The sequence below is a fragment of the Urocitellus parryii genome, chromosome 6 (genome assembly GCF_045843805.1).
Source record: "Urocitellus parryii isolate mUroPar1 chromosome 6, mUroPar1.hap1, whole genome shotgun sequence".
NCBI lineage: Eukaryota > Metazoa > Chordata > Mammalia > Rodentia > Sciuridae > Urocitellus > Urocitellus parryii.
Genome location: NC_135536.1, coordinates 191,390,657 through 191,417,827, shown reverse-complemented (window position 1 = coordinate 191,417,827; position 27,171 = coordinate 191,390,657). Strand labels below are relative to the sequence as shown.

The 27,171-nt window shown below is 50.1% G+C and overlaps 1 protein-coding gene across 1 annotated transcript in view; it reads right to left on the bottom strand.

Annotated features, from left to right (window-relative positions):
- Atp9a (ATPase phospholipid transporting 9A) overlaps window positions 1-25,101 on the bottom strand; it is a 117,789-nt gene extending 92,688 nt beyond the window's left edge. The window contains exon 1 of the mRNA XM_026390931.2: window positions 24,968-25,101. Coding sequence (XP_026246716.1) covers window positions 24,968-25,035 — 68 coding nt within the window. The 5' untranslated portion in view covers window positions 25,036-25,101. The remainder of the gene's footprint in view (window positions 1-24,967) is intronic.
- Between the last annotated feature and the right edge of the window lie 2,070 nt (window positions 25,102-27,171).

Genomic DNA, 27,171 nt, shown 5'->3' with positions numbered 1-27,171 from the left:
CTGATATGATGTACTAGTCCAGGTCCTGTGAGGGCCAAGGACTGGAACAAGACCCTCGCCTTCTCCTAAGGCAGCACCTCACTGTGAAACAGGGCTGGGTGCTAGAGGATCAAGCAAGGCCTCCATCATCTGAGCCCCGTGGGATCAGCTCCAAGTCCAACTCACTCAATCTGATTTTCACCTCCCCCATTCACTTTCCACCTGCACTGAATATAACTTGCACTTTCCACATAGTGTTTTCTGAACAGTCAGCAATCACTACAAGCAAGCAACCCCAGCTTCTTTTCCATCAGACACCCATTCCCCGAGTATCCCCAGCAAGGCAGGGAACAACCTCAGGAGAGCATATGGATTTGTCCACTGCCTGAACTCCTCAGTCTTGGGGATTCCTGGGTTGTTTTATTTGACTTTGATGGAGCCAATTTTAGTTGGCTATATATTAATTACTACCCAAATCTCCTGTCTCGGATTTCTGGCTGTCACATGGCTGGAACATCCTCAAAGACACATTCCTATTGGTCTTGCATTTCCAGACCACAGTGCCAAGGGTGCGAAGTTAAGAACTCCTGCTCTAGATTTTATTTGCAAAGTAGCTGTGTTGAGTTGACTCACCCACTTGCATACATTTATTTTAGAAGGTAACCTCATATCATCGTCACTCATGGAAAGCAGCACCACTCACCTAACCAGAAGGGCCACCTCAAAACAGGACGACAGAAAGCAAAGCATGCTCCCCATGCCAGGTGGATGCTGCTTCGAGGCCCACCCCACTGCTTCCTCTCCTTATTGCAGAGACATCATCAAGTGCTTGGGGCTAAAAAGTGGAAATACGGAGACTGAAAAAGAAGTGTGTCATCCAGGAATGGCTGAAACTTTATCACAAAGCAACTACAACTATCACCTGCCTGTATTCTGGACACCTCTTTGGTCCTTGAGCTTGATGCTTGATCATCCCCACCTGCCCAGACAGAAGAGGTGGCGGCCAGGCTCCCCATGGACAGTGGGTTGTACACCCGCAGCCCCCTCTTTCCCTGGAAGCTTCCACCATTCTCTGTTTGCCTAATGATTGGTCACATTCAGCACCCAGGAGGGACATCCCCAGAGGGATGTTGTGGCAGCTGTCACCTTGGCTCCTGGGTGCTGCTGCGGTTTCTTAACACCAAACTGAGCTGTCCATCACCCACTGAGATGAAGAAACCTCTGCTGCAGTTCCAGACAGGTGGGGAGATGAGCTGCAGGACACCATCCTTGAGAGTGAGAAGTGCACAAGCACAGATCTGTAACGGCAGGACCCTGGGGCCAACGAGTTGGCCACTAGAGCTGCCTGCAAACCCCACCCTGCTCCACACTGGCCCTGCTCCACACTGGCCATGCAGCGTTGGGCCACGCATCTTCCATTCCCACCATTTATCTCTAAGTCCTGCCTGGCTTAATTACTTTGGGACTTTGGGAATTCATTTATACAGGGTGCAGCAATCCCAGCTGCATATAATAGGCATTCAATTATTATTGATATTATTTCCTGAAATCGATCTTTCCAGATCAAAAAAAGAAAAAGAAACAAACAACTTTCCCATCTGTTTATAGCAACAGTCATAACAACTAGGTTACCATGTCAGGCTAGATACACTGCTTTTTTTTTTTTTTTTTTGGGGGGGGGGTACCAGGGGTTGAACTACATCCCAGACCTTTGATTTTTCATTTGAGCAAGGTCTCTCTAAGTTGCTTAAGGCCTCACTGAGTTGCTGAGGCAGGCCTTGAACTTGAGATCCTCGGCCTCAGCCTGCTGAGTCCCTGGGATTACAGGCCATTCACCACCCGCCTGACTTAGATACGTTGTTTCTTACTTCCACCACTCATATAAGGAAAATCAAAGTGGATTTTCTTATTATTTGACTATAAAATGAATAATGGTCAGGACAAGAGAGTGTGTGGGCCAGTGCCCTGGTCTCATGGAACCTGGCTGTAAAACAAAGAGGAGTAAAATCCACCAGGGAAGGGCCAAGGGAACAATGTTTCTGAAAAAGGTAACTAATGTAACAAGGGCGGCCTCCACAGAAAGACCTCCCCGCTCCCAGCCTCCGGACAACAGCAGGCACCCAGCAAATATTTGCTCAGGGCTGGGGCATGTGGCTCACTCGCTTAGCCTAGGTGAGGACTTGGGCTCCATCCTCAGCACTGAAAAAACAAAAACCAAAAACACCAACGTTTTTACAGAATTAAAAAAGAAATAGGGCTGGGGTTGTGGCTCAGCAGTAGAGCACTTGCCTAGCACGTTCAGGGTCCTGGGTTCGATCCTCAGCACCACATACAAATAAATAAAATAAAGGTATTGTGTCCAACTACAACTAAAACAAAGAAAAGAAAATATTTAGGAAAAAAATAGTATTAGCAATAACCTTCAGCAAATCGGGAAGAACATAAAGAAAATCAAAAGCAGTGTGGAGAAAATTGTCCCAGCAATGGTTCTCAGAGAAGCAGGGGGTGACCTTGCCCCTCCCCAGCCCCTAGAGACCGTGGTGGCTGTCACAACAGGGGGAAAGAATCAGCAGAAACCTTCCTTCGCTCTTTGTTCTAAATACACCTAAGTGGCTAATTTTTTTTCCCTTTTAATTAGGAAGATGTAAAATCTGCAGTCAGAAGGATGCACAGAAGCCCTAGGTCACGGCAGTACGGCCACGAGCACGTCAGGGCTGGAGGAGAACCGGGAGGCCACCAACCATTTGCTGAGAAAAGCCACACGAATGGGACAACTGCTGTGGGAATGTGGGACTCAGACCCTCTGGCCAAGCAAGTCCACCTGAGGGATGTCCCCTGCCTAAACACTGGCCAGGGAGCAACGGGAACAAGGATGCTCAGGGCAGGCAGAGAGGGAGCAAAGCCCCGGCAAAGTCGAACCTTGAATGGACGTCCACCAATCAAGGGCCATCACATGGCGTGTCATGCACGAGGGACTGCAGCCACTACATGGGTGAGCCGGGGGCAGCTCAGGGGCAGAGCACTTGCTAGCACACTGGCGGCCCTGGGTTTGATCCCTGGCACCACAAAAAGATAAAATAAAAAATTAATTAAAGAATGAGGTAGAGACCTTCCAGGGAAAGATTCAAGGAAAGGGGAGAAACATGAAGGAAGGTAATTTATTCATCTATGATTGACTTTACAATCTGTTACCATGAGCATGGGGAAAAGTACTGAGAAACACACAGCCCCACTGTTAACCCTGGCTGTCCTGGGTGAGGGGGCTGCCAGTCCTCTGTAGCCCTGCAGGGCACACAATCCCCCTCACAAATATCCCAAGCCCACATGATTTGATAATCACCAGGCTCAAACCCAGAGCGCCCCTGTGGGCCAGCTCCTCCTGACCAAGCCCCGTCCGGCACCCTGGAGGTGTGCTCCGGAACTCCCCGCCCCTCGCCCTTCACCTTCCTCCAGACACACAAGCCCCCTGCAAGGCTGGCCCACACCAGACCTCCTGCGGCCCAGCCTCTCTCCCTCATCCCCTGTGGATCCTTCAAAACCCAACCCTGGCTGGGCTGAGGATGCAGGGGTACGCTTGCCCAGGACTGGCAAAGTCCAGCCTTCAGGGGCCCAGCAAGCACCACAAAAGAATGAGCAGCTCAACCTTGGGGCTGAGGAATGGGGCACACCTCAGCTCCGCCAGGGTGGCTCACACCACGCAGTGCTCCTGACCAAGGCCAGTCTCAGCAACTTAGTGAGGCCCTAAGCAACTTGGCAAGACCCAAAATAATAGATTAGACAGGGCTGGGGATGTGGCTCAGTGTTTAAATGCTCCTGGGTCCAATCCCCAAGTACCAAAAAAATGAACAAAAGTGGAATCAGTTTTGCTCCGGAATCTGTCTGGTCTCTGCCTGGAAGGGTCAGTGCTGCTAAGAATAGAGAACCCTTATAAATAACCTAAGTGTCCATCAGTAGGCTAACTAAAGAAAATACTGTGCATCTACTCCATGGCATACTACAAAAGCATTAAAATAAAAGTTTAAAAATGGAACAGAATATTATGTACGGGTATGGAATGAGCCCAGGGCACATTATTAAGTGGGGGAAAATGATGTACTGTGTAAGTCATACTAACAATTGAATAAGAAAAGAAAAATCTTTGTGTGTGTGTCTGTATATAGATATAAAACAATTGGTTTTAGATAAATACCTAAAATTCTCAAAGACAATCAGAAGTATAAGTGCCTGGGGAGGGGGACACAGTGACTAACTGTAGAGACTGACTTTGCAATGAATTGGTTCTGAACCATTTTAAACAATGAACCATGGGACTGTATGGTGGATTCAACTTTCTTTTTTTCTATTTAAACATCAAATTTAGCTGGGAGTGGTGGTGCATTCCTATAACTGCAGCAGCTCAGGAAGCTGGGGCAGGAGGATCATGAGTTCAAAGCCAGCCTCAGCAAAAGTGAGGCCCTAAGCAACTCAGTGAGACCCTGTCTCTAAATAAAATACACAATAGGACTGGGGATGTGGCCAGTGGTTGAGTGCCCCTGAGTTCAATCCCTTGTACCAAAAAATAAAATGAAATAAAAACAAAAATAAAATTTAAGTCAAGTGTGGTGGTGCACACCTATAATCTCAGCAGCTCAAGAGGCTGAGGCAGGAGGATCATGAGTTCAAAGCCAGCCTCAGTGATTTAGGGAGACGGGATTCAATCCCTAGTACCAAAAAATTAAATTAAATTTTAAAACCTAGGTCTGGGGATGTGGCTTAGGGGTAGAGCACTTGTATGGCATGTATGAGGTCCTGGGTTTGATCCCAGCACTGCAAAAAAAAAATAAGAAATAAAGATCTCTCCCTGCTGCCCAAACAGTGACCCTGCTCTGAGCAGGTAGCCTCGGTTCTCAAAGACCTGATCCTATTCGCCTCCCAGCGCTGGCCCTGGGTGCCGAATGCATGTGGCTTGGTGAGTAACTCCCCGGGCCTTCACACACTTCTAGCTCACGGTGGGCACTTACCCCTGATCATCTGGCCACAAGTTGTGAAAAGGTCTGGCCGAAGCACCGGCCAGAGCCAGGCACACAGCAAGAGCCTACAAAATGCCAGGGGAGAAGGGGCACGGGGGCGGGAAAGATGGTGGAATGAGGTGGGCATCATTGCCCTAGGTACTTGTGACTGCATGCAGGGTGCGACGCTACTCTGCGTACAACCAGGGAAATGGAAAGTTGTGCTGCAATTGTGTACGCTGAATCGAAATGCATCCTGCTGTCATATTTACGTAATTAAAATTAGTTGATTAATTAAAAGAAAGAGGCTACAAAATGCCAAAGAACTATCAGACTCCCAGGGAAGGAAATTCTCCAGACACCAGAATAACAATAAGCAAAATCAAGTATGGCATGCACACACGGTAAGATCACAGAGAATAAAGCCCTCACTGTGTCACCTCCCCACCCTCCTCAGGCCCAGGGCAGGCCTTGATTCCGCCTCTTGTGCAGATGAGGAAACTGCATCTCAGAGACCCCCAGAGCAGCTGAGGGCCAAAGGCCGACCCAGAGCCACTGCTCTTAGCCACAGAGTTGACGTCCACGTCACCCTGCTGCAGAACATGAGACACACCTCTAAGTTGCCGGCACGGTAACCTCGGGAGGAACCCAGGTGACAGAATGCAGCAGGATGCCACCCGCCCTGCTGCGCCAGCCTCGCTAGCGTGGCCAGCACTGCTGCTGTCCTGCCCAGGGCCGGGGCTCCGGGGGCTGGGAACTGAGAACTGAGCACTGTCTCCGTGCTCATTTTTCAGAGGAGAACTCTCTTGCCCAGTCTGTAAGCGGCAGAGCCCTAACTTGAACCAAGGCTGTCTTGCTTGATCCACGCTCTGGGCCCTCAGGGTTCTCCGGCCACCAGCCCTTGACCCCGGGAGCCGCCACCTCACTGGCAACCCTTCCCCGAGGAGATCTGGGCAGTAGCCGGGGGCCACGCTGCTCCCCAGGGCGTGGCTTTGGCGCCAAGATACCCTCTGGAAGCCAAGGGAAGCATTTCAAAGGTGCTTGAAAAATGCCAGAGGCTACTACACCTGCTCCCTGGAAGCAGCTGACCCCTGGAAACAGGGAGCGCAGGTGCCGAGGAGGACACACCGCTCAGCTGTACAGTGCCCTCAACAGGCAGGGGCACACACCCCTCCCCTCCAACGTCCTGCGGCCAGGGAATGCACCCTGCAACATCCGTGCAGAGAAGCGGACGGTGCATCTGCCCTTTGCAGACACAACAGCTTCACCGTCAGAACTGGGACCAGAAAGATTTCCTTTTTATTCCTGCAAAAAACACATACCAAATGCTGCACACCACCGAACATACCTTCAATAACCACCTGACTGCACCCAGAGAAGTGAGGCTCACCAGCCGTCTACAAAGCGGTATTGTGTGACATGGCAGGTGGGGAAGGCCACCACCTGGTTCTGACCCTTGAACATGGGGAAACACAGGCTCCTACAGGGTGTAAATGGCAGAGCCCTTCAGAAAGCTACGCAGTGAAATGCAGCTGGAGCCCTTGAGCCCCCGGCCACCTGCCCCGGGGAAGCCACTGAACCCAGGGACTTAGCATCCAGGGACTTAGGAACACAGCCGATGAAAGTTCTTTGAAAACAGAGGAAAGTCTATGCATCAAGATATCCTCTGAAGACTAATTTATAATGTACAACGGCACAAATGAACTGAAATGTCACTTAATAGCCACTTGTTAAAGACCAGAAGACACTTCCCTAAGTGCAAGGTTGTGACAGGGGCTGGGTGTGGCTCAGGGACTCGGCTCTTGCCCTGCAGGCACAAGGCGCTGGGTTCAATCTCCAGCACCGCAAAACAACAAAGTAACAATCTAGGTTCTGCATCTTTAACTTCTCTACATCAGGGGGGACTGCCAAAGTGGGGGAGGGGAGGGGACTGTTTGAAAGTCCCCAGTGTGGGGCACAGACCGGGTTCTGAGGTTCCATGTGGGGGGGTCATCCTGGGCCACACAGCCTCTCTATGGCTTGGCCTCTCCCTTTCGAGGCCTTGGTCCCACATGCCCCTGGTTCTATCCCTTGGCACCAAACAGCCCACAGCGACTAAGGACATTTGTGACTACCCGGGAAAGTCTCAGCCCACTTAAGGCCACTGCTCCGCAGCCTCGGTAACACTGCTGGCTGCTGCTCCCGGAAGCTGCTGGGGTGGGAACGGGGGCATTTTCAGACAAGCCGCAGCCACGGGATCAATATAACCCGGGCCTGGTTCCTCTGAGATCTGTCACCCAGGCCTGAATGGAGGCAGATGGCAGGTGCGTCTGCAGCTCATTCCTAAATAAGGGCTGGCTGCCAGGCGGGCAGAAAGGAGGGGAGGGAGGGAGGCAGGAGGGAGGAGAAATGTCCAGATTCCCCTTTTTATTCTGCGTAGAAGGGGGTTCCACGGTTCCCCTCCTGGCTCCAATACTAAGTATACACCTCTCCAAAAGTACACCGCCCACCATGAGCCCTCCAAGGAGCCGAGATTGCAGAGCGCCTCAGGATGATTCATGCTGAAGTACGCAAAGGGCGCTGGGCAAGCAGGCCTGACGGGAACCGCGGCTCCTGGTCATCCCTTGCTGATTCAGTCATCAAATATTTATTGAGCATCTACTATATGGCAGCCTTTATACCAAGCACTGGCGATCTTAAAACAAGACAAACGTTCTGTAGGTGGGCAGGGTGGGAACAAAAAACACGGAAAAGGGAATGTGCCACTGAGTGGGAGGTGGCTCCTTTAGAGTAGGTGCTCTGGAAAAGTCTCTCGGAGGAAGCCTGGGAGGCAAGAAGGCAGCAAAGCTGTGTGTCCTTGGGCTGGTTAATTAACCCCTCTAAGCCTCATTCTCCTGGGAAAGGAATAACAGAGGTCCCTAGTACTGGGGCAGGAATAATGCCACAGGACAACCCACTTAAAATACCTAGGACAGGGGGCTGGGATTGTGGCTCAGTTGGTAGAGCACTTGCCTAGCATGTGGGAGGCACTGGGCTGGATTCTCAGTACCATATAAATAGACGACTAAAATAAAGGTCCATCAACATCTAAAAAATAATAATAATAAAATAAAACCAAAACAAAAAAACCACCCTAGGACAGGTCAGGCGATGTGGCTCGGTGCCAGAGCCTTTGCCTAGCATGCACGAGGCCACGGGTTCCATCTCCAGTATGGCAAAAGTTAAAACCCCCTAGAACAGGAATGCTGGCACCTAAGAAACCAACAGAGCTCACAAAATTCTTTCAGGAAGTCAGGCTCTATAGTAGAATGCCTCCAGGTTCAAGTTCATGTACAGGAAAAAAGAAGAAAATTCTTCCCAGAATACCTTACGTGTCTCCGGAGAGCAAACTCCTGCTGACAGAATGTCGCCTCTGGTGTTTGTACGACATTCCCAACATTCACCTGCCAGGGAAGGACCGGGGTCGTGGCTCAGTGGTAGAGCGCTGGCCTTGCCTGTGACAGACACTGGGTTTGATCCTCAGTACCGCATAAAAATGAATAAACAAAAGAAAGGTGTTGGGTCCCACTTCAACTAAAAATATCTATTTAAAAAAAAAAAGTTGCCACGGAAGCCTCTCATACTGGTGCATGCCTACGATCCCAGCCCCGTGGGATTTTGAGACAGGAGGATTGCAAGTTCAAGGCCCATCCAGGCAACTAGCAAGACCCTGTCTCAAAATAAAAAATTAAAAAGGGCTGGAGATGCAGCTCAGTGGTAAAGTGCCTCTGGGTTCAATCTCCAGCACCAAAAAAGAAAAAAGAAAAAAAAAAAAACTGCCCAAGAAAGCATGCACAGTAAATATTTAAGGAGGGAATGAATGGATGAATCAACAGTAGCTATTTTTAGTTTCGTGCCCTTAAGTGCACAGAGCTGTGAGATCTGAATACCCTTTCAGATAGCTGGCAACCCTCTGAAATGTCCAAAATCCAAGGCCAGGATTCTCAAGCATGGGGTTTTTTGCAGAGTCAGGTAGAAAACTGTTCTGTGCCACTTTGCTGTTCCGGCTTATCCAACCCCAGACAGACTTCTTCTTCTTCTTCATACTGGGGTACGAACCCAGGGTACACTATCATTGAGCTACACCCCCAGGCCTTTTTATTTTGAGACAGGGTAGAAGTTGTGAAGGCTGGTTTTGAACTTGTGATCCTCCTGCCTCAGCTTCCAGAGTAGCTGGAATTGGAGGCCCATCAACAAGGGACTTTTCAGAACTGTGCACCCCCAATTTTCCCTTTGTTTGCTTTTAAAGTGACTGTACTGGAGAGCTAATATTCAGAGTGAAAACACTATTTCAAGGTGAAAATACTAATCAGCTTATGAAAATGTAAGGTACCAGTTCAGTAAATGAAAGATGTCTCCTCAAAGAAACACCACGTTGCATGTATGTGTGTGTGTGTGTGTGTGCGCTCGCATCGTTAGGGATCAATCCCAGCACCTCCCACACACATGCTACCCAGCCTCTGGTGTCATTTAAAATGTCATTTGCAGCGGGGGACAGTGGTGCACACCTGTAATCTCAGCAACTCAGGAGGCTGAGGTAGAAAGATCGCAAGTTTGAGGCCAGCCTCAGCAACTTAGAGACCCTGTCTCAAAATGAAAGTTAAAAAGGGCTGGGTGGGCGGGAGTTGTGGCTCCGTGGACAGAACACTTGCAGGGCTCAGGTGAAGCACTGGGTTCCATCCTCAGCATCACATAAAAATAAAATAAAGGCATTGTGTCCATCTACTAGGAAAAATATTAAAAAAAAAAAAAAAGCAGGGGGAAGAGGACTGGGCATGTAGCTCAATGGCTAAGCACCCCTGGGTTCGATCTCCAATATCTAAGTAAATAAATGTGGGCTGGGGACATAGTTCAGTTGATAGAGTGCTAGCCTCGCATGCACAAGGCCCTGGGTTGAATCCCGAGCAACACAGAAAAAGTAAATAAATAATTTTTAAAATAAATAAATAAATAAATGTAAAGGACCATTTGCCGAGACACTGTGATACCGAAAACCATTAAAATGCTAAGTGGAAAAAGCAGAACAAAAAACAATGTACAAACAGAAATAGAACAGGGAGAAAACATTGGCTGCTTCACTGTTTGTGTCGCCTGCGTTTGGCTTTGAAGGGAACGAAACACTGTTATTTCCTCCACTGCTTTTGTCTGTTCTCCAATTTTTCCTATACACACACATGCTCATTTTTCAATTAAGGGGAAATTAAATTCAGACTTTTCCCCTGTCCCCCTCCAGCGAAAACGACTCAGGAAGGCAGAACTGGGTGAGGGCCTAGAACCTGGAGGCCCAGGGAGCTGTGGCTACTGGGGTGGGACAATTTTTTTTTTTTTTTTTTAATTTTAACATTTATTTATTTATTTTTCTTAGTTTTCGGCGGACACAACATCTTCATTTGTATTTGTATGTGGTGCTGAGGATCGAACCCGGGCCGCATGCACGCTAGGCGAGCGCGCTTGAGCCACATCCCCAGCTCGGGGTGGGACAATTTTGCCAGCAGAGATTCGGTGTGACCATGACGTGGCTATCTGGTATACCTAAAACCCAACCTCAGGTCAAGAGAAGGGAGCCACTCTCAAATCACAAGTGAAAAGAAAACTGCGACGCGACAATACCCTCCCCAGAGAGGACAGACGGGCGCTGGCCAGCACGGGGGGCAGTGGACCTGCCGGCCAAGGTGAAGGTCAGGACGGTGAGACTGGACACAGGCCAGCTCTCCGTCAAGGGGGATGGGAAACGGATCGTGACACACGCATGCACTGATGAGTCAGAATGTTGCTTGTCTCTCCCCAAAATTTGCGGGCTGAAATCCGAATCAACAAGGTGACGAGATGCGGAGGACAGGCCCCTGGAGCTGGTGAGCTCTGAGAGGGGACCCTCAGGATGGGATCATAAAAGACACCCAGGGAGCTGCCCTGGCCCTTCCAGGGTGAGGACAGAGCAGGAAACTGAAGTGTGTGACCAGCGTGGGCCCCTCACCAGAGCTGCCATCTGCACCTGATCTTGCTTCCAGCCTCCAGAAATGTGAGAAGAGCAGTCTCCGCTATTTGTAAGGTCCCCAGCTTATACTCTGTTGCAGCATCTGTAAGGACTAGACAAAGGTCGGCTACACACACGCAACACAGCATGGTTCAGTCTTACAAACCTAACATGGAACCACAACCCAGGCACCCGTGAGCCCCCCTGCATGACCCCATCTGTACAGAGTTCAGCAACAGGCAGGGACGAGGCAGGGGCTCAGGGGCAGAGGTGGCCCAGCACACACAGGGCCCTGGTTCCATCCCCAGCACTGCAAAGAAGTAACAGGACAACAGGCAAAGCTAATCTCCGCTGTTAGAAGACAGGAGACCATCTGCTACCAGGCTCAGCAGGTACCCTGTTTCTGAAGAACTTATATCTACTAGGACAATTTGAAATTTCTAGAACTGTCCTCTGTCACATTACTTCTGCTAATAATGAGCCTTCACCAAGATTCACAGAGCACACATGCACATATCTCCCATTTCCCAAAGCTTCAAAAATCCCCAATTCCTTTCTCCCCAACAGAAACCATCTGCTCTATGGGCTGGGGATATAGCTCAAGGGTAGAGCGCTTGCTTAGCATGTGAGACACTGGGTTCGATTCTTAGCACCTCATATAAATAAAATAAAGGTCCACTGACAACTACAAATTTTTTTTTTTTAATCTGCTCTAAATAGACACTGCAGCTGGGGATGTGGCTCAAGTGGTAGTGCGCTCGCCTGGCATGTGTGGGGCGCTGGGTTCGATCCTCAGCACCACATAAAATAAAATAAAGATGTTGTGTCCACCAAAAACTGAAAAATAAATATTTAAAATAAATAAATAGACACTGCAAAATATTTCTAATAGGAGTAGGCATCGAAACAGTATTTGCTGCAGAGATTCTCATTAAAATGAGTCTTTTAAAAAACTGAAATGAGGGCTGAGGATATAGTTCAGTTGGTGGAGTACTTGCCTCACATGCACAAGGCCCTGGGTTCAATCCTCAGCACCACGAAAGAAACAAAAACAAACTGAAATGAGTATTGGGCACAGTGGCACATACCTATAATCCTAGTGGCTTGAGGGGCTGAGGCAGGAGCATCACAAGTTCAAAGCCAACCTCAGCAATTTAGCAAGGCCTTAAGCAACTTAGCAAAACCCTGTCTCAAGATAAAAAATAAAAAGGGCTGGGTATGTAGATCAGTAGTTAAGTGCCCCCTGGGTTTATTCCTTAGAATCAAAAAATAAAATTAAATTAAAATAGCTGGGCAAGGTGGCGTATGCCTGTAATCTCAGCAGCTCGGGAGGATGAGGCAGGAGGATGGCGAGTTCAAAGCCAGCCTCAGCAACAGTGAGGTGCTAAGCAACTCAGTGAGACCCTGTCTCTAAATAAAATACAAAATAGGGCTGGGGATGTGGCTCAGTGCCCCTGTGTTCAATCCCCAGAACCAGGGAAGAAAATAAAAACCTGAATATCATTCTAAACTAAAACAATCCTAAATTGGAAAAAAAAAAAAGCTCCTCCGTTCCTCAGTTTTACCACCTGTAAAATGGGGTCATTAATAGGATTAAATGGGACAATCCCTATAAAACCTTTTAATAGTGCCCAACTTTACCTAATAAGCATGCAATAGTGGTTAGCAATTATTACTCTCATCTAATTATTACAACCAAAGTAACAAGAAATACCAACAACCACAGGAAGCAAAACCAGGAATTGTGAGTACTGTAAACACTTTTAGCACAAACATCTGGGGACAGTGCCACGCCCTTCAGAGCACACAGTGCTCTGAAGTTCAGGTGACTCCTGGGGAAGAAGGTGGGGAAGAAGGGGCTCGGCTCTAGGCCTGCAACTTTGTAACATGTTTTCAGACAGGTCTCAGGATTGCCCTGTCTACATCAAATTGCCAGTGAGCTCACCCACATCAGTTCAGATCAGTTGGTTCACAGTGCTGAGAGACACCACGCCCGCAGCCCGGCACCAGAACCCTTGGGTGGCAGAGCAGGCCAGGCCAGGCTGCTCCCGCAGCACAAGTCCACCTGGGCCTGGTTCTGGGGGCTGTGAGGCCGAGGCATCTGCAGGTCGGTCCCCGCCCCCAGGGCTGGCCACAGGGGGTGGTGTCCTCTGTGTCCCCTTTTCCACTCCTATGAGGACCCGTCAGAGGGGCAGGTCTTGCCTCACCTCTGTCATCTGTCCCACAGCCTCACCTCCAAACCCAGTCACGGGGGAGGTCCTGGGGGCAGGGCCTCAGCACACAGATCTGGGGGTGGGGGCACAATGCAGTCCACTTTCCCCAAATGTCCTCTGCTCAAAGCTTCCTTGGTTACTAAAATTAAAAAGCTGACCTCAGAGCCAAGAACAATAGTCCAAACACAAATTTCTGGCCCAACAAGATTTTTTTCCTTTTTTTTTAAACAGGCTATGAGCCACTCCTGGTGACACATACTTGTAATTCCAACTCCTAGGGAGGCTAAGCCAGAAAGATCCCAAGTTCAAGGCCAGGCTGCAAACTACAAGATCCTGCCTCAAGATCAACAGGGCTGAGGATGTTCTCGGTGGTGGAGTGTTGCGGGATCAAACCCAGGGCTGCAAAAAAAAAAAAAAAAAAAAAAACAGAAAAAACAGAAAAAATGAGGAGACCCTCGGCTGACAATTTTGTTCTGGGTGAGGGAGGACTTGACAACGTCTGGTGACATGTGGAAGGTCTCCTCACATCCAGAGGGTTGGCTCAGGATGCTACAGATGTCATGCAGTGCCCCCGGGAGGCGTATCAGCAGCACCAAGTCTGAGAAGGGCTGAGGCCGACCTGTTGGGCTGACTACCCCCTGAACCTGCTCAGCAGGCCAGGAGCTGCCAGCAGGGTTGACACTGCACGCTGCTGCTGCTCTGTGCCAGGGACAGCGGCCAGGGGGCGGTTCTCTGGCATTCAGCAAATGCCACCAAGATTTAACTGGGAAGAGCATCCATCTCGGGCCCAGCCCCCCTTCCCAGCTCTCACCAGAAGCCTTGCCTCCCGCACAGGGTCCCTTCCTACCGTCCTCACCTCACGCACAGCACCAAGACCACTAAGCACTAAGGCAACCTGGAAAGCCAACGGCTCTTTAAACGCCAGGCTCTCCCAGGCTCTCCACAGACCAGCGGGTAAAACACACAGCTGCTGTCCTCTCGGAGCAAGACCAGATCACGAGATTCTTCCCCTCCCAGCAAGAACACTGGGTTTCAGACAGAGCCACCTGGGCACAGGCCACTGCCTCCCAAATGTCAGGCCGGGCACCAGAGAAGCCACAGGAACTTTACTGACTGCATATTTTTTCTTTCAACTGATTCCCGCTTTTGTTTAAATGTATTCTAGAAGGAAATGTCCCGCCACAATGCGCACTATAAAGAGAGATCAAGCATTACTTGGCACAAACCAAAGGAACCCTAAAAATAACTACTAATCTAAACTCCAAATGTTTGCAAGTGAGCTCTGGTCATATTTCCCACCCCCCGCTCTCTATCTATCTATATCTATTCCCAAACTTTCCATCTATATATTGATCAAGATCTGAAGCCCACACGGGACAAGGAACAAAAACAATAGTTAATATAATCAGCACCATCCTGATTGTGTAGGTATGTCATGACTAGGCGAAGTGGTGCACACATGGAAATCCAGCCACTTGGGAGGCTGAGGCAGGAGGATCACAGCTTGAGGGCAACTTCAGCAACTTCTCGAGACCCTGACTCAAAGTAAAACTGAAGAGGGCTCGGCATGTGCTCATGGTAAGGCATCCCTGGGTCCAATCTCTAGGCCCTGCCCCCACAAAACGATAAGAAGTCTTTTTCTCCAAAAAAAAATAAGATTAAAAAAAAAAAAAAAAAAAGAAGTCTTTTTCTTTCTAAATTCAGTTGAAGTCTGGGCTCTGGAGGTGTTGCTCAGCGGCACAGCATTTGCCTAAGGTGAAGCAAGGCCCTCGCGGTCCCAGCACCACAAAAAATAAAGAATAATTTTTAGAAAACAAAGTCCACTCCCTGCCCTGAGGGAAGCCGCAGGCACTTCACGTCTGGCCCTTGTCATTGACTTTCAATGTCTGCTTCTGAGTAAAGACACCCCAAGAACTCTGTGTTTTGAGAAATAACAACCAAAAGTCCAGAGAGGGATGGCTCCAAGCCTGGCCTCCTCTTTCCCATGTGTTGCCCATACGGCCAAGGTCAAGGTCTCCTTGCTCACCTGGGGCAGGGAAGAGCCCTCCCTGCAGGAAAGCTGGGGGGCCCAGCAGGCCTGGCCAGGCTCCTAACAGGACAGGAAATGACGCACCTGGGCAGAGGCTGGGGGCGGGGGGGGCAGGGCCACGTAGCTGGCGGTGGGTGACATGGGTGCAGCTGGGCAGCTGGCAGAGGGCCCAGGGAGCAATTCCTGATGGCCCACTGCCAAGGCTCCTTCTGAGCCCTCTGCTCCGGTCCCCGTCCCCCTCGTAGAGGAAGGGAAGACAGGGGTCACTGGGTCTCACCCACCAGCGTGGCTCCTCCCCAAACACCAAAGCACAGCTGAGGCAGGGCTTTAAAACCCAGCCCCCACTGTGCACCCCTCCCAGGAGCCCCCTAAAGAACAAACCTGGAGCTCCGCACCCCACCCTGCCCCCACCCTGCACAGCAGATGCCGGCGACCTGCAGCTTCCCCACTTGCGAATTCACCCACTCCCTGAAGTTTGCGACCCCAAACTGTCACAGCCATCCCTGGACATTCGAAGATGGCAAAGAACTCACTGGGCCCGGCACAGGCTGCTCCGGCCGGGCCACCTGCCTCCTGGCTGTTTTGTAAGCTGTGTCTTCTGTGTTTCTGTGCTTTTTCTGGGTGATTTCACCACTGAAAATGGTCGCTAGAAGGCTGGCTCAGAGGTAAAGCACTTGGCTAGCAGGAGTGAGTCCCTGGGTTCAACCCCAGCTCCCAAATAAATAAATAACAAGACGGTCTCTGGGGCTCAGTGGCACCTCTGTGTGCTCCCAGCTATTCAGGAGGCCGAGGCAGGAGGATTACACGTGCCAGGCCAGCCTCAGCAATCCAGAGAGACCCTGGCTCAGAATCAAATAAAACAAGCTGGTGCCCGTGGCACATGCCTGGAGTCACGGAGGCTCAGGAAGCTGAGACTGGAGGATCACCAGTTCAAAGCCGGCCTCGGCCAAAGCAAGGCGCTAAGCACCTCAGTGAGACCCTGTCTCTAAATAAAGTACAAAATAGGGCTGGGGATGCCGCTCAGCGGTCAAATGCCCCCAAGTTCATTCCCTGGTAATTAATTAATTAAATAGAAATAAAATAACGGCCTGTTAGTGCAGGGCTGAACTGTCTAGTGTTCCTCAGACGAGGAAGATGGGAGGTGCCCCACAGAGCAGGTGTGTGTGTTGGACAGATGTGAGTTGAGCATTAGTGAGTCAACAGCGTGTCTCACACATGGGGCCTTCAAACAGGGTCCTATATTATCTGCTGATGAAAACGATCTAGCAGCTTGAAAAAACCAAACCCCATATTTCCCCTGGAAGCCACAGGTCAGCACTTGGTAACTCTGAGCTCACAGGGACGACAGAGTACAACTCCTATGAATAATGAGAATCTGACAAATGCTACCTCATCACGTCACAGAAAGGGCGTTTTTACACCAAAAATTACAAGTGACACCTTCAATAAAATGTTCAGAACTTTTGGTGCATGGAGGTAAGGCACGGTGATTGAGCACTGAGCACTTACCTGGCATGCAAAAGGCCCTGGGTTCAAGCCCCAGCACTACCAGAATTAAAAAAAAAAAAAAAAAAAAAAGTTCAAAGCATTAGATTGAACAGACCTATCTGCAGGGCCAGGTGTGCTGGTGCAGCCTATAATTCCAATGACTAGGGAGGCTGGGGCAGGAGGATCACAAGTTTGAGGCCAGCCTCAGTAACTTAGCAAGATACTATCTAAAAATAAATAAATAAATAAATAAGAGCTGGGAGTCTAGCTTAGTGGTAGAGCTCTCCTAAGTTCAACCCTTAGTCCTGAAAAAGAAAACAGAAAGAAGAAGAAAAAGAAAAAGAAAAAACCCAGCCCTATCTGTAGTAAGAACTCCTCCCTCCCTGGCCTTATTTCTCTTCGTGCCATGAACAGTGAATCCCACATCCGATGGACCCTGGTCCTGGAGCACCGGCCCCCAGCAGCCCTGTCACTCAAGGCTCAGCAACCTGAGCTGTATTTATGAGGGTCCAATACCACTTCTGGTGGCTCTGGTTCCTCTGCGGCCACTGCTGACTCTTGCTCCTGTCAGACCCTGCGCAGTGTCCTAGAAAGAGCGTCCCTCGTGTCACCCAGGATGGGAACTCGCTCGAGGCTCATCCCTCCCCTATGGGCTGCAGAGTTCCTGACATTTGGGTTCTCCATCCTCTGGGAGCTTCACGCCCACAGCCACCCTCGCCACCCATCTCAAAAAAACAAAGTAAGTTACTGTATAAAACCACCTTTGAGTTATGTACACAAGGATGTATCAAATGCAAATGAATTTTGTCTTTACACTGGAGTCTCAGCCCCAGGATATCTCAAAATTTTAAAAATCCTAAGTCTAAAACACTTCTGGTTCCAAGCATTTCAGATTCCCCACACTCAGGAGAAGGGAAAAACTGGCCCATTAACCCAGGTCCCTCCAACCCCAGAGCCAGACTCTTTACCTCTGGGAATTACAGCTTGTTAATATGCCCAACTTTTACGCTTTTAGCTATCAGTTAAAAATCAATGAGTCAGGCACAGTGATACACACCTGAATCTCATGGACTCCAGAGGCTGAGATAAGAGGATCACAAGTTCAAGGTCAGCCTCAGCAACCTGGAAAGATCCTGTCTCAAAATAAAAAATAAAAAAGACTGGGGACATGGACTGGGGATGTGGCTCAGCGGTAGCGCGCTCGCCTGGCATGCGTGGGACCCGGGTTCGATCCTCAGCACCACATACCAACAAAGAGGTTGTGTCCACCGAGAACCAAAAAATAAATATTAAAAATTCTCTCTCTCTCTCTCTCTCTCTCTCTCTCTCTCCTCTCTCACTCTCTCTCTCTCTCTCTCTCTCTCCTCTCTCACTCTCTCTTTAAAAAAAGAAAAAAAAAAAAAGCCTGGGGACAGGCACAGTGGCGCACACCTATAATCCCAGCGGCTCGGGAGACTGAGGCAGGAGAATCAAAGGCAGCCTCAGCACAAGAGAGATGCCAACCAACTCAGTGAGACCTTGTCTCTACGTAAAATACAAAACAGGGCTGGGGATGTGGCTCAGTGATAATGCACCCCTGGATTCAATCCCCAGTACCAAAAAAGGGGGGGTACAGCTCAGTGGTAGAGCACCCCTGGGTTCCATCCCTATTATCGCATGCGCACACACACACACAAATGAATCTTTTTTAAAAAAATTTTAATCTACAACATTCTTATCTTTTTTCTTTTTCTTTCTTTTTTTTTTATACAGCAGTTTTCAAGACTGATCTGGGTTCTAATTCGTTTCTGCCACTCACTCCTGGCCTTAAATAACTGTCTAACCTTTCTGAAGCACAGTTTCCTCATCAGTAAAACAAGGATTAAAAAAAAAAAAAAAAAAAAGGCCAATATCAAAGGCCACTGTGTTATGAGAAACTTTGGCTCAGAGCCTGAACCTGCAGGTCCTAAATACACATTTGTTTCTTCCTCATGGACAGGTAGTGAGTCACGCAGACATGGGGATTTAAGTCCCGGGCTCTCAAGTACAAGGTAAGCAGGACCTGGAAATGCCTTGGAGGCACCCACCCAGGCAGGCTCCCTGCTGATCCCCAGCCACCCCCAGGGATGGGAAGCCCAGGGTGAGAGCCTGTGCCCAAGGTCTCTCATCCCTCCCAGCTGCCCCTGGTTGCTGTAACAAACTACCACAAATTTAGTGGCTAAGAATAATGCATATGTGGGCTGGGCACCTGGCTCAGTGGTAGAGGGCTCACCAGAATGCCTGAAGCCCTGGGCTCCACCCCCAGCACCACCAAAGGAAAAAAATAAATAAAGCAAAGCAAACATATTGTGGCTTCTGTGACAGTTCCAGAGAGTGATACTCCAAAATGGGTCTCACGGGGCTAACGCCGAGGGGTCAGCAGGCTCTGCTCCTTCCAGGGAGAACTGGCTTCGTGGCCTCCCCAGAGTGTGGGGGCTGCCCACAGGCCGGCCTCCCAGCCTCCTGGCCTCCTGGCTGCTCCTTGCTCTCCAGGAAGCAACACAGCACTGCCTCATCTTCCTGACGCCCTCCTAGCTCTGTCTCTGACTTTTCACAACCCCGAGATTGCAAGGGGCTCACAGGGACAATCCAGGATGGTTCTCCATCTCAAGGTCATGAACTTCCTCTCATCTGGAAGGTCCCTCTGCCCCTACTCTAACACCTCATCAGGTGAACCAAAGCTAGGAAATGACTCCAATCCCCACTGCACACAAGCTGTGACCTCCGGAGGTTAACACTAACACTTAACACTCTTAAATCCATGTGTTAAGAGACAGGCCTGCTGGGCATGGTGGTGCACACCTGTAATCCCAGCAGCTCAGGAGGCTGAGGCAGGAGGATCTCAAGCTTGAGGCTAGCCTCAGCAACTTAGCCAGGCCGTAAGCAATTCAGTGAGATCTTGTCTCTAAATAAAATATAAAAAGGGCTGGGGATGTGGCTCAATGGTTATGCACCCCTAAATTCAATCCCTAGTACAAAAAATTTAAAGAGAGAGAGAGATGCAGACTTGATTCCACTAACCAGCTATTTCTGGTCTGCTACAGAGCAGTCGGGGGAGGAGAGAAGGGCCTCCTGAGTGAGGTGTCATTCAGGCCGTGGGTGCAGATGCCCTCGCCAGCAGGGGAGGAGGTCCAGGACCAAACCATGGGCAACTGCCACGTGTAGGAACCGACCGAGGGTGGTGGGGCAGGAGCACCCACAGTGCTGGCGGGGAAGACACAGAGGACCAGACACAGGTCTCAACGACTCAGGGCGGACCAGGGGAGTGAAAGCACATGCCCACCAGGCCCACAAGGCCTGGAAGGTTCTCTGCATTGTTATTTACGAAGCCCCGAGCTCAAGACCTTCCCAACGTCCATCAAGGCCAGTGGATAAACAAGGGTGGCACATCCTCACAATGGAATTCTAGTAAGCAGTCAAAAGGGACTTCAGTAACATTCTACTAAGTGAAAGAAGCCAGACCAAGTAAGGTTCCATTATATCAACTTCCAGAAAGGGCAAACGCGTGGAAAAGAAAGCAGTCAGCGGTTGCCTGGAACTTACAAGAGGGATTAATGGGTTCTTTGGGGACAAGGAAATGTTCACAAAGTGGATTGCAAGACTCTGTGGATTTATTTTTAAAAGAAAATCAACGAACCCTAGCCTTACAACAGGTATATTTTATGTTATATTAAAGTACACCTCAATGAAGCTGTTTTCTAAAATCCTAGTGATAGAATATGTATCCAGATGAGCAGCTCTTCCTTCTCAACCTACTTCATCTGCCAGACTTCCTCGTCTCCCAAGTGCAAGTACATCAAACATCAAAGCATCCCTGTCCGACCTCGCCACAAAACCTGGAATTATCATGGCCAGGTGAAGTGTCAGGTCGGCCGGAGCTCACCGCAGCTCCCAGGTAGCACAGGGCTTCCACATACTTGGAGGAAATACTTGACATAGTTATTTATTTTCCTGAATTTGATCAGAAAAGAACAATGAAGTTGTGACATTTCTAAATTTCCTACCATCAAAAGCAAGCCCTCCTCTTAACAGAGAATCCTGGAGATCCCCAAAGGCAAACCACCCCCCCACACACACAATTATTCTACCAGCCCCAGTAAATACCTAAGGCAAATTGAACATTAATGTTCCAAACTCTACGTGCACCAAGGATCAAAGCGACCCTGCCATTGTACAATTTATTCCCACTGAACAGATGAAAGACCCAGACCCACCGAGGTGAAGCAGGCTTCCCAAGATCACCCCGCTGGTAAGGAGCAGAGCCTGAACTGGAACCCAGCTCCTTGAATCCCGAATCCAGGCACCTGACACCCAGTCCCTGGTGTTCCACCCAGAGGGACTCCACACCGCCAGAAGCAAAGGTCGCAGTGTCATAAAATGCTTCCCAGCAGAGTGGCACAAGCACCTTGTTTCCCAACTCAGCCATTTCGACAGTCCTCGGTCCCCAGATGCGGAACCTTTCTCATGGGAGGAAAGGACATTGGGGCCAGAGGCCTCAGCCAACAGGCAAATCTTGGGAAGTGTTAGTAACACTGTCCCCTGGGACATATGGCACCTTTTTTCTGACTTTTCACCTAAATCCCACCCTACAGCATTTTCTATCTTTTGGTCTGGGGACTAGGGATTGAACCCAGGGCACCTGGCCACTGAGCCACATCCCCAGCCCTTTCTTTTTTTTTCCTTTTGTTTTTGAGTCAGGCTCTTGCTTAATTGCTAGGCAGGCCTTAGACTTGCTCTTGCCTCAGCCTCCCAGGTGTGGGCCACTGCTGCCAGCCCCCCCACGGCTTTATTATGAGGGACATCAGGTGAAATGAGTAGATTGGATCCACATTTATGCCCCCCTCACTGATTACTCTGTGATCATTTGAACATTTAATATCATTGCATCTTTGTCTACAAAATGAAGAAACTGGAAACTGACCTCAAAAATATGTTGTTTTGGTGGGGATGGACACAGGCCGTTCATCTCAAGTGCCCAGCAGAGGCTGACCATCCCATAGGAGTCTCTCCTTCCTTTAGCACACCCTCCCACCCCCACAGTTACATTCAGGAAGCCTTTGTTCCCAAGGTATTCCAAACACCAGGATTCCCACATTGACATTGCTACTTTCCAAAAATGCAGATTATAACTAAACTAGGGGTGTATATCTGTGGATTGCAGGCCTAGCATGCTCCAGGCCCTGGCTTTAATCCCCTAGCACTACCCCCCCACACACACACACAAAAATGCAAATGCATAGCACTCCAGATACATGATTTGAATCTGAATCCAGATCATTGTATAGAAAATAAATCAGTTCTTGGGCTGGGGTTGTAGATCAGTGGTAGAGCACTTGCCTAGTATGTGTGAGGCGCTGGGTTCGATTCTCAGCACCACATAAAACAAATAAATCAATAAATTCCATCAATAATAAAAATATTGGGGGCTGGGGATGTGGCTCAAGCGGTAGCACTCTCGCCTGGCATGCGTGCGGCCCAGGTTCGATCCTCAGCACCACATACCAACAAAGATGTTGTGTCCGCCGAGAACTAAGAAAAAATAAATAAACATTAAAAAATTCTCTCTCTCTCTATCCCCCTCTCTCTCTCACTCTCTCTTAAAATATATATATATATATTTTAAGAAGAAAATAAATCAGTTCCAAAAAAATCAGTTCCCAAACTGGCAAACTCTAAAATGGATATTACCCTCCATTCCAATTCCAACCAGAAATCTTACTTTTTTAAATACAAAATTATGTTCAGCACAACCTCCAGGCCTCCACATGAGCAGTGCACATTTCTATTATCAATTAAGAATAATTCCTTGTGGGGCTGGGGTTGTGGCTCAGAGGTAGAGTGTTCGCCTAGTATGCGTGGGGCATTGGATTTGATCCTCAGCTACCATATAAAAATAGAGATGTTATGTCCATCTGTAACTAAAAAAAATTTTTTTTTAATTTAAAAATTCCTTGCATTTTTCTCTTATGCACTGAATCAGAGGTTCTCAACCATGACTGCATATTAAAATAATGAGGAAGCTTTCAAAAAACATATAAGTCATCCCTCGGTAAGCATGGGGGTGGGTTCCAGAACCTCCTCAGACACCAAAATCTGAGGATGCTGAAGTCCCTTATATAAAATGGTGTAGTATTTGCATAGAACCTAGGGCACATCCTCCACGGTGCTCTAAATCATCTCTAGGTGACTTAGATCACCTAATACAATGTACCTGCTACTCCGTATGTCATTGTTTTTTTGTACTGTGTAGTTAATAATGTAAAAAAAAAAGTCTGTACATGTTTGGAACAGAGGTAGTTTTTTCCACCCAAATCTTTTCAACCAGTTTATTGAATCCATAGCCACAGAGGGTCAACCGTTAGAAGGGGGTCTGGGATGGGCCTTAAGTTCCCCCAGGAAATTACACAGTTAGAGCATCCACACCTGATGGGCAGGTGGAATCACTTGGCACAGATCCTGCACTTAGTAGGCGGTTCGTAATTGTTCATGACACAGCTTTAGAGTCTGCTTATCATTTTAATTCATTAAAAGATTTACTGTGGATGGGCTATGCATGTTCCAGGCCCAGGCTTCAATCCCCACCACTACCAAAAAAAAAAAAAAAAGTGGAGGGGGGCAATGCATAGCACTCCAGATACACGATTTGAATCTGAGTCCACATCACTGTTTAGAAAATACATCAGTTCCAAAAAAAAAAAAAAAATCAATTCCAAAACTGGCAATTCCAGGCCTGGAGCGCAAGTGAATGTAAAAATTAAAATATAGAACTGGGGCTGGGGATGTAGTTCAGCAGAAGAAAGTTCGCCTAGCAGGCAGGAGGTCTTCGGTTTGATCCCCAGAACCACAAAATCCCAAGGGAAAAAAACACAGAACAGAAGCCGCTGCGGTGGCACGCGCCTGCACCCCGGGCGCAGCCCTTAACCTCAAGCTTGTTTCTCCAATCTAACATCAGCCAGGCGTCCTCACCGGAAGACTCGGGAGAGCCAGGGGCGGGGCCCATCCGGCGGCGGGTAACAGAACACACACACGTGTATAGGATCATACCTGTAATTCATACTCGTGTGTATGTATATTATATATTTCTACATTTTTAAAAATTCCACTGACACCGAGGGAAGTCACCCTAGGATGCCACCCGTCCCACAGCACTCCTGCGTCTCGGTTCCGAGCTACTGACGCTGCAAGAAGTGGCTGCCACAGAGAAGTCCCAGAGAGGGCGGGTCCTAAGGCCGCAGGCCCCGCCCCACTGCCGTTCTCAGTCGTCAATGGGCATCACCCACACCTGCGCGGCCTGTGAAAATGCACATCTCCAGGTCCCACCCCCGGGAACTCTGATTGGTGCGTCTGGGCGAAGCCAGGGAATCTGCATTTTTATGAGCTCCCCCAGTCCTCATTCCCAGGTGCGTCTGTTCCAGGCGATGCCACAGCCCCTCAAAACCTCAACAGGTCACCTGCATCCACTGCACGGGAAAGCGGCAAGACACAAAGTAGCAACCCGTGCTCTAAGGAAGGGAAACCCATCAGGCTGGGATGGCTTCAGAGGGTCCCTTTCCACCGCCCGGCCCGCCTCCTCCACACCTAAACTGCCCTCGCGGTCCGCCCCTGCGGGAAGGGCACGGCTTTGGCAAATCCTGTCCCTATCAGGGGACTCCTTCCCCAAAACTGGGGAGGGTTGCGGGGACAGTGTCGTCAATCGGCCAGCAGGAGCCCCTCCCACCGTGTTGCAGCTGCCAGTTCCGGCCCACCTAAGGTCGGGAGGCAGGTGGTCTCCGCGCAGCCATGACTGACTGCGACCTGGAGGCGCTGATGGGGGACCCCGCGGCGAAGGCCGCGCCCTCCCCCCCATAAGGAAGCATATCTGCGCTCGCGAGGAATGTTCCCCGAGCCCAGCAAGCCTTCCTCCAGACCCAGTCGAGATTACAACTGCAGGGAGTGATCTCGAAACAATAAACGAGGAAAAGGCTCGGAGGATTCTAATTCCGCACGCCGGTAAACAGCCTTGGGCGCGCCGGCTTCCCAGGGTTTCCAGAGGAAGGTGGGCGAGGGAGCGAGGCAGCCAGGCGCTCGGGCCCAAAGGGATGGGCTCAGGCTGGGATGGCTTCAGAGGGTCCCTTTCCACCGCCCGGGCCGGCCCGGCCGCAGCTCATGGCGCCCGGCGCGGCGCGCAGCCAACCTGTCAGGCCCGGGCGGCCGGAGCGCCGGCACCCGGGCTCCCAGGCGCGCACGGACAAAGGAGGGGCGGCCCGCCGGGCCCACTCACCCGGCGCGGGGCCTGCTGTCCATCCGCTTCTTCTGGCGCACCGGCTGCAGCGGGATGTTGTCCGTCATGTCGGCGGCGCCGCCCGCCTTGGCCGCCGCGCCCCCGGCGCCTCCTGGGCCGCCGCCCGGTCCGGCCTCCGCGCCGCCGCCCGCCGGCGCCGCGCCGCCCCGGGGGAGGAGGCGGCGGCAGCGGGCGGGCCGGGCCCGCAGCGAAGGGGCGAGGTCGCGAGCGCCGGGCCACGCGCGGAGCCGCCCGCGCGGCCCGACCGACGGACACGGGCGCACCATGAGCCCGAGCTCCGCGCTGCGCCCGCTTGCTCCGCGCCGCGACTGCCACGGGGGGCGGCCTGGCCGTGTCCGCGCCGCCGCGGCAGCCGCAGTGTCCCCGCCCCCGGCCCGCGCAGCGCGCCCCCCACGCGCGCCCACCCGGCCACGCGCCCCCCGCCCACGCCCCGCCGTACGCGCGCGCGCCTTGCCGCCGCACCCCCAGCATCCACCCACCGGCCAGCCTTGCTCAAGGCCCACCCATCTCCAGCATTCACAGTCACACGCGCACCTTTCCACACTCACCCCATCACAGGCACAGTCATGTTCACACATGCACACATCCTGCCACACTCAACCCCCAGCAACACCCCATATCCTCAATTACGCGCACTGTACACGCAGGCACAACCCACCACATCTCACCCCCTTTTGGTCACCCTAGTCCGTACACCTTACATCTCACCCCCTTTTGGTCACCCTAGTCCGTACACCTTACATCTCACACATGTGTGCCCCCCAAGAATCATAGTCACATGGGGACATACACCTTGGCACACTCAGCTTTTCAGACTCCCTCACCCTTTATTCACCCTGTCTGGATCCACACCCTCACTCTCCACCTATACTCCTGGAGTTCACAACCGCACACACTGCCTCATTCATCCGAACACGGCGCACTCTATTCCCACATTCACTCCACCAGCCACCTCTTCGGACTTACACATGTGCCCCCCACTCAGTCCTCAGACATGGAGTCAGACTCTACCATGTGTCCTGTGATTCACAGTCACACCTGACCCCTTCCACATCCACATTTGCACAAAATTTCCAAAGGGCTGATAAAGTTTTGTGAACACAAGAAAAAAAGTTGGGGAAAGAGGAAGGAGGTTAAAAGTCAATATGTAAAAAGCCTCAAAATGTAATAATAATAAATCAATCTAAAACTAAAGCAAACTTTTATTTTTTTATTTTATTTATTTATTTATTTATTTATTTTGAGTACCAGGGATTGAACTCACGGGCACTTAACCACTGAGCCACATCCCCAGCCCTATTTTGTATTTTATTTAGAGACAGGGTCTCACTGAGTTGCTTAGCACCTCCCCATTGCTGAGGCTGGCTTTGAACTTAGGATCTTCCTGCTTCAGCCTCCTCAACCACTGGGATTACAGAGCATGCGGTGACCAAGCCCGGCTTAAAGCAAATAGTTACACGTAATTATATTTCATGTTGGATGTGGACAGCTTTCAATATGTTTGCCTCCGTATAGGGTGGAACCACCAAATACCCCATTGTCTGGGGCACTGTGTGAAAAAAAAAATGTGGAGCTATTAGGATCCCAACTAAGTTTGGGATGTGTGACTTATGTCCTAAAGAAGTTGCTTAAGAAAGGAAGCATGTCAGGGCTGGGGATGGCCCTGGGTTCAATCCTCCAATGCTGCCATTAAAAAAAAAAGGAAAGGAAGGAAATGGTCGTTAGAAGCTCCTGCATGTAACTTTGAGGAGGAAATAGCATTCTTTGGCTAATAGGCCTGTGCTTCCTGTTCTCTCTCTCTCCTACATCCAGAAGGATGCTCCACATGTAGAACACACAGCCACCCCCTAAATCTCCCTGGGCCAGCCCCTCCAAGCCCCACCCTCAGATCAGCTGCAACCAGTTGATATATGCAATAAACGTGAGCTATTGTTTTTATCAAGCACCTAAAAGCTGCACAGAGTTCCATGTTCCCCCAACTGTAATCCAAGTGGGGATGATCCAACCTACTTCACAAGTGAGGACACAGAAGCTCAGTGGCTGCACAAAGCCACGGGTTAGCCAGCAGCCAGGCTGGGCTTAAAGCCAGGTCTTTATGCTCCAGAAAGCAGGACCCACACTTTTCATGACACTTCCCGCCACTAACTAATCCTGATTCCAAATACATTCCGTCTCCCTCTGGT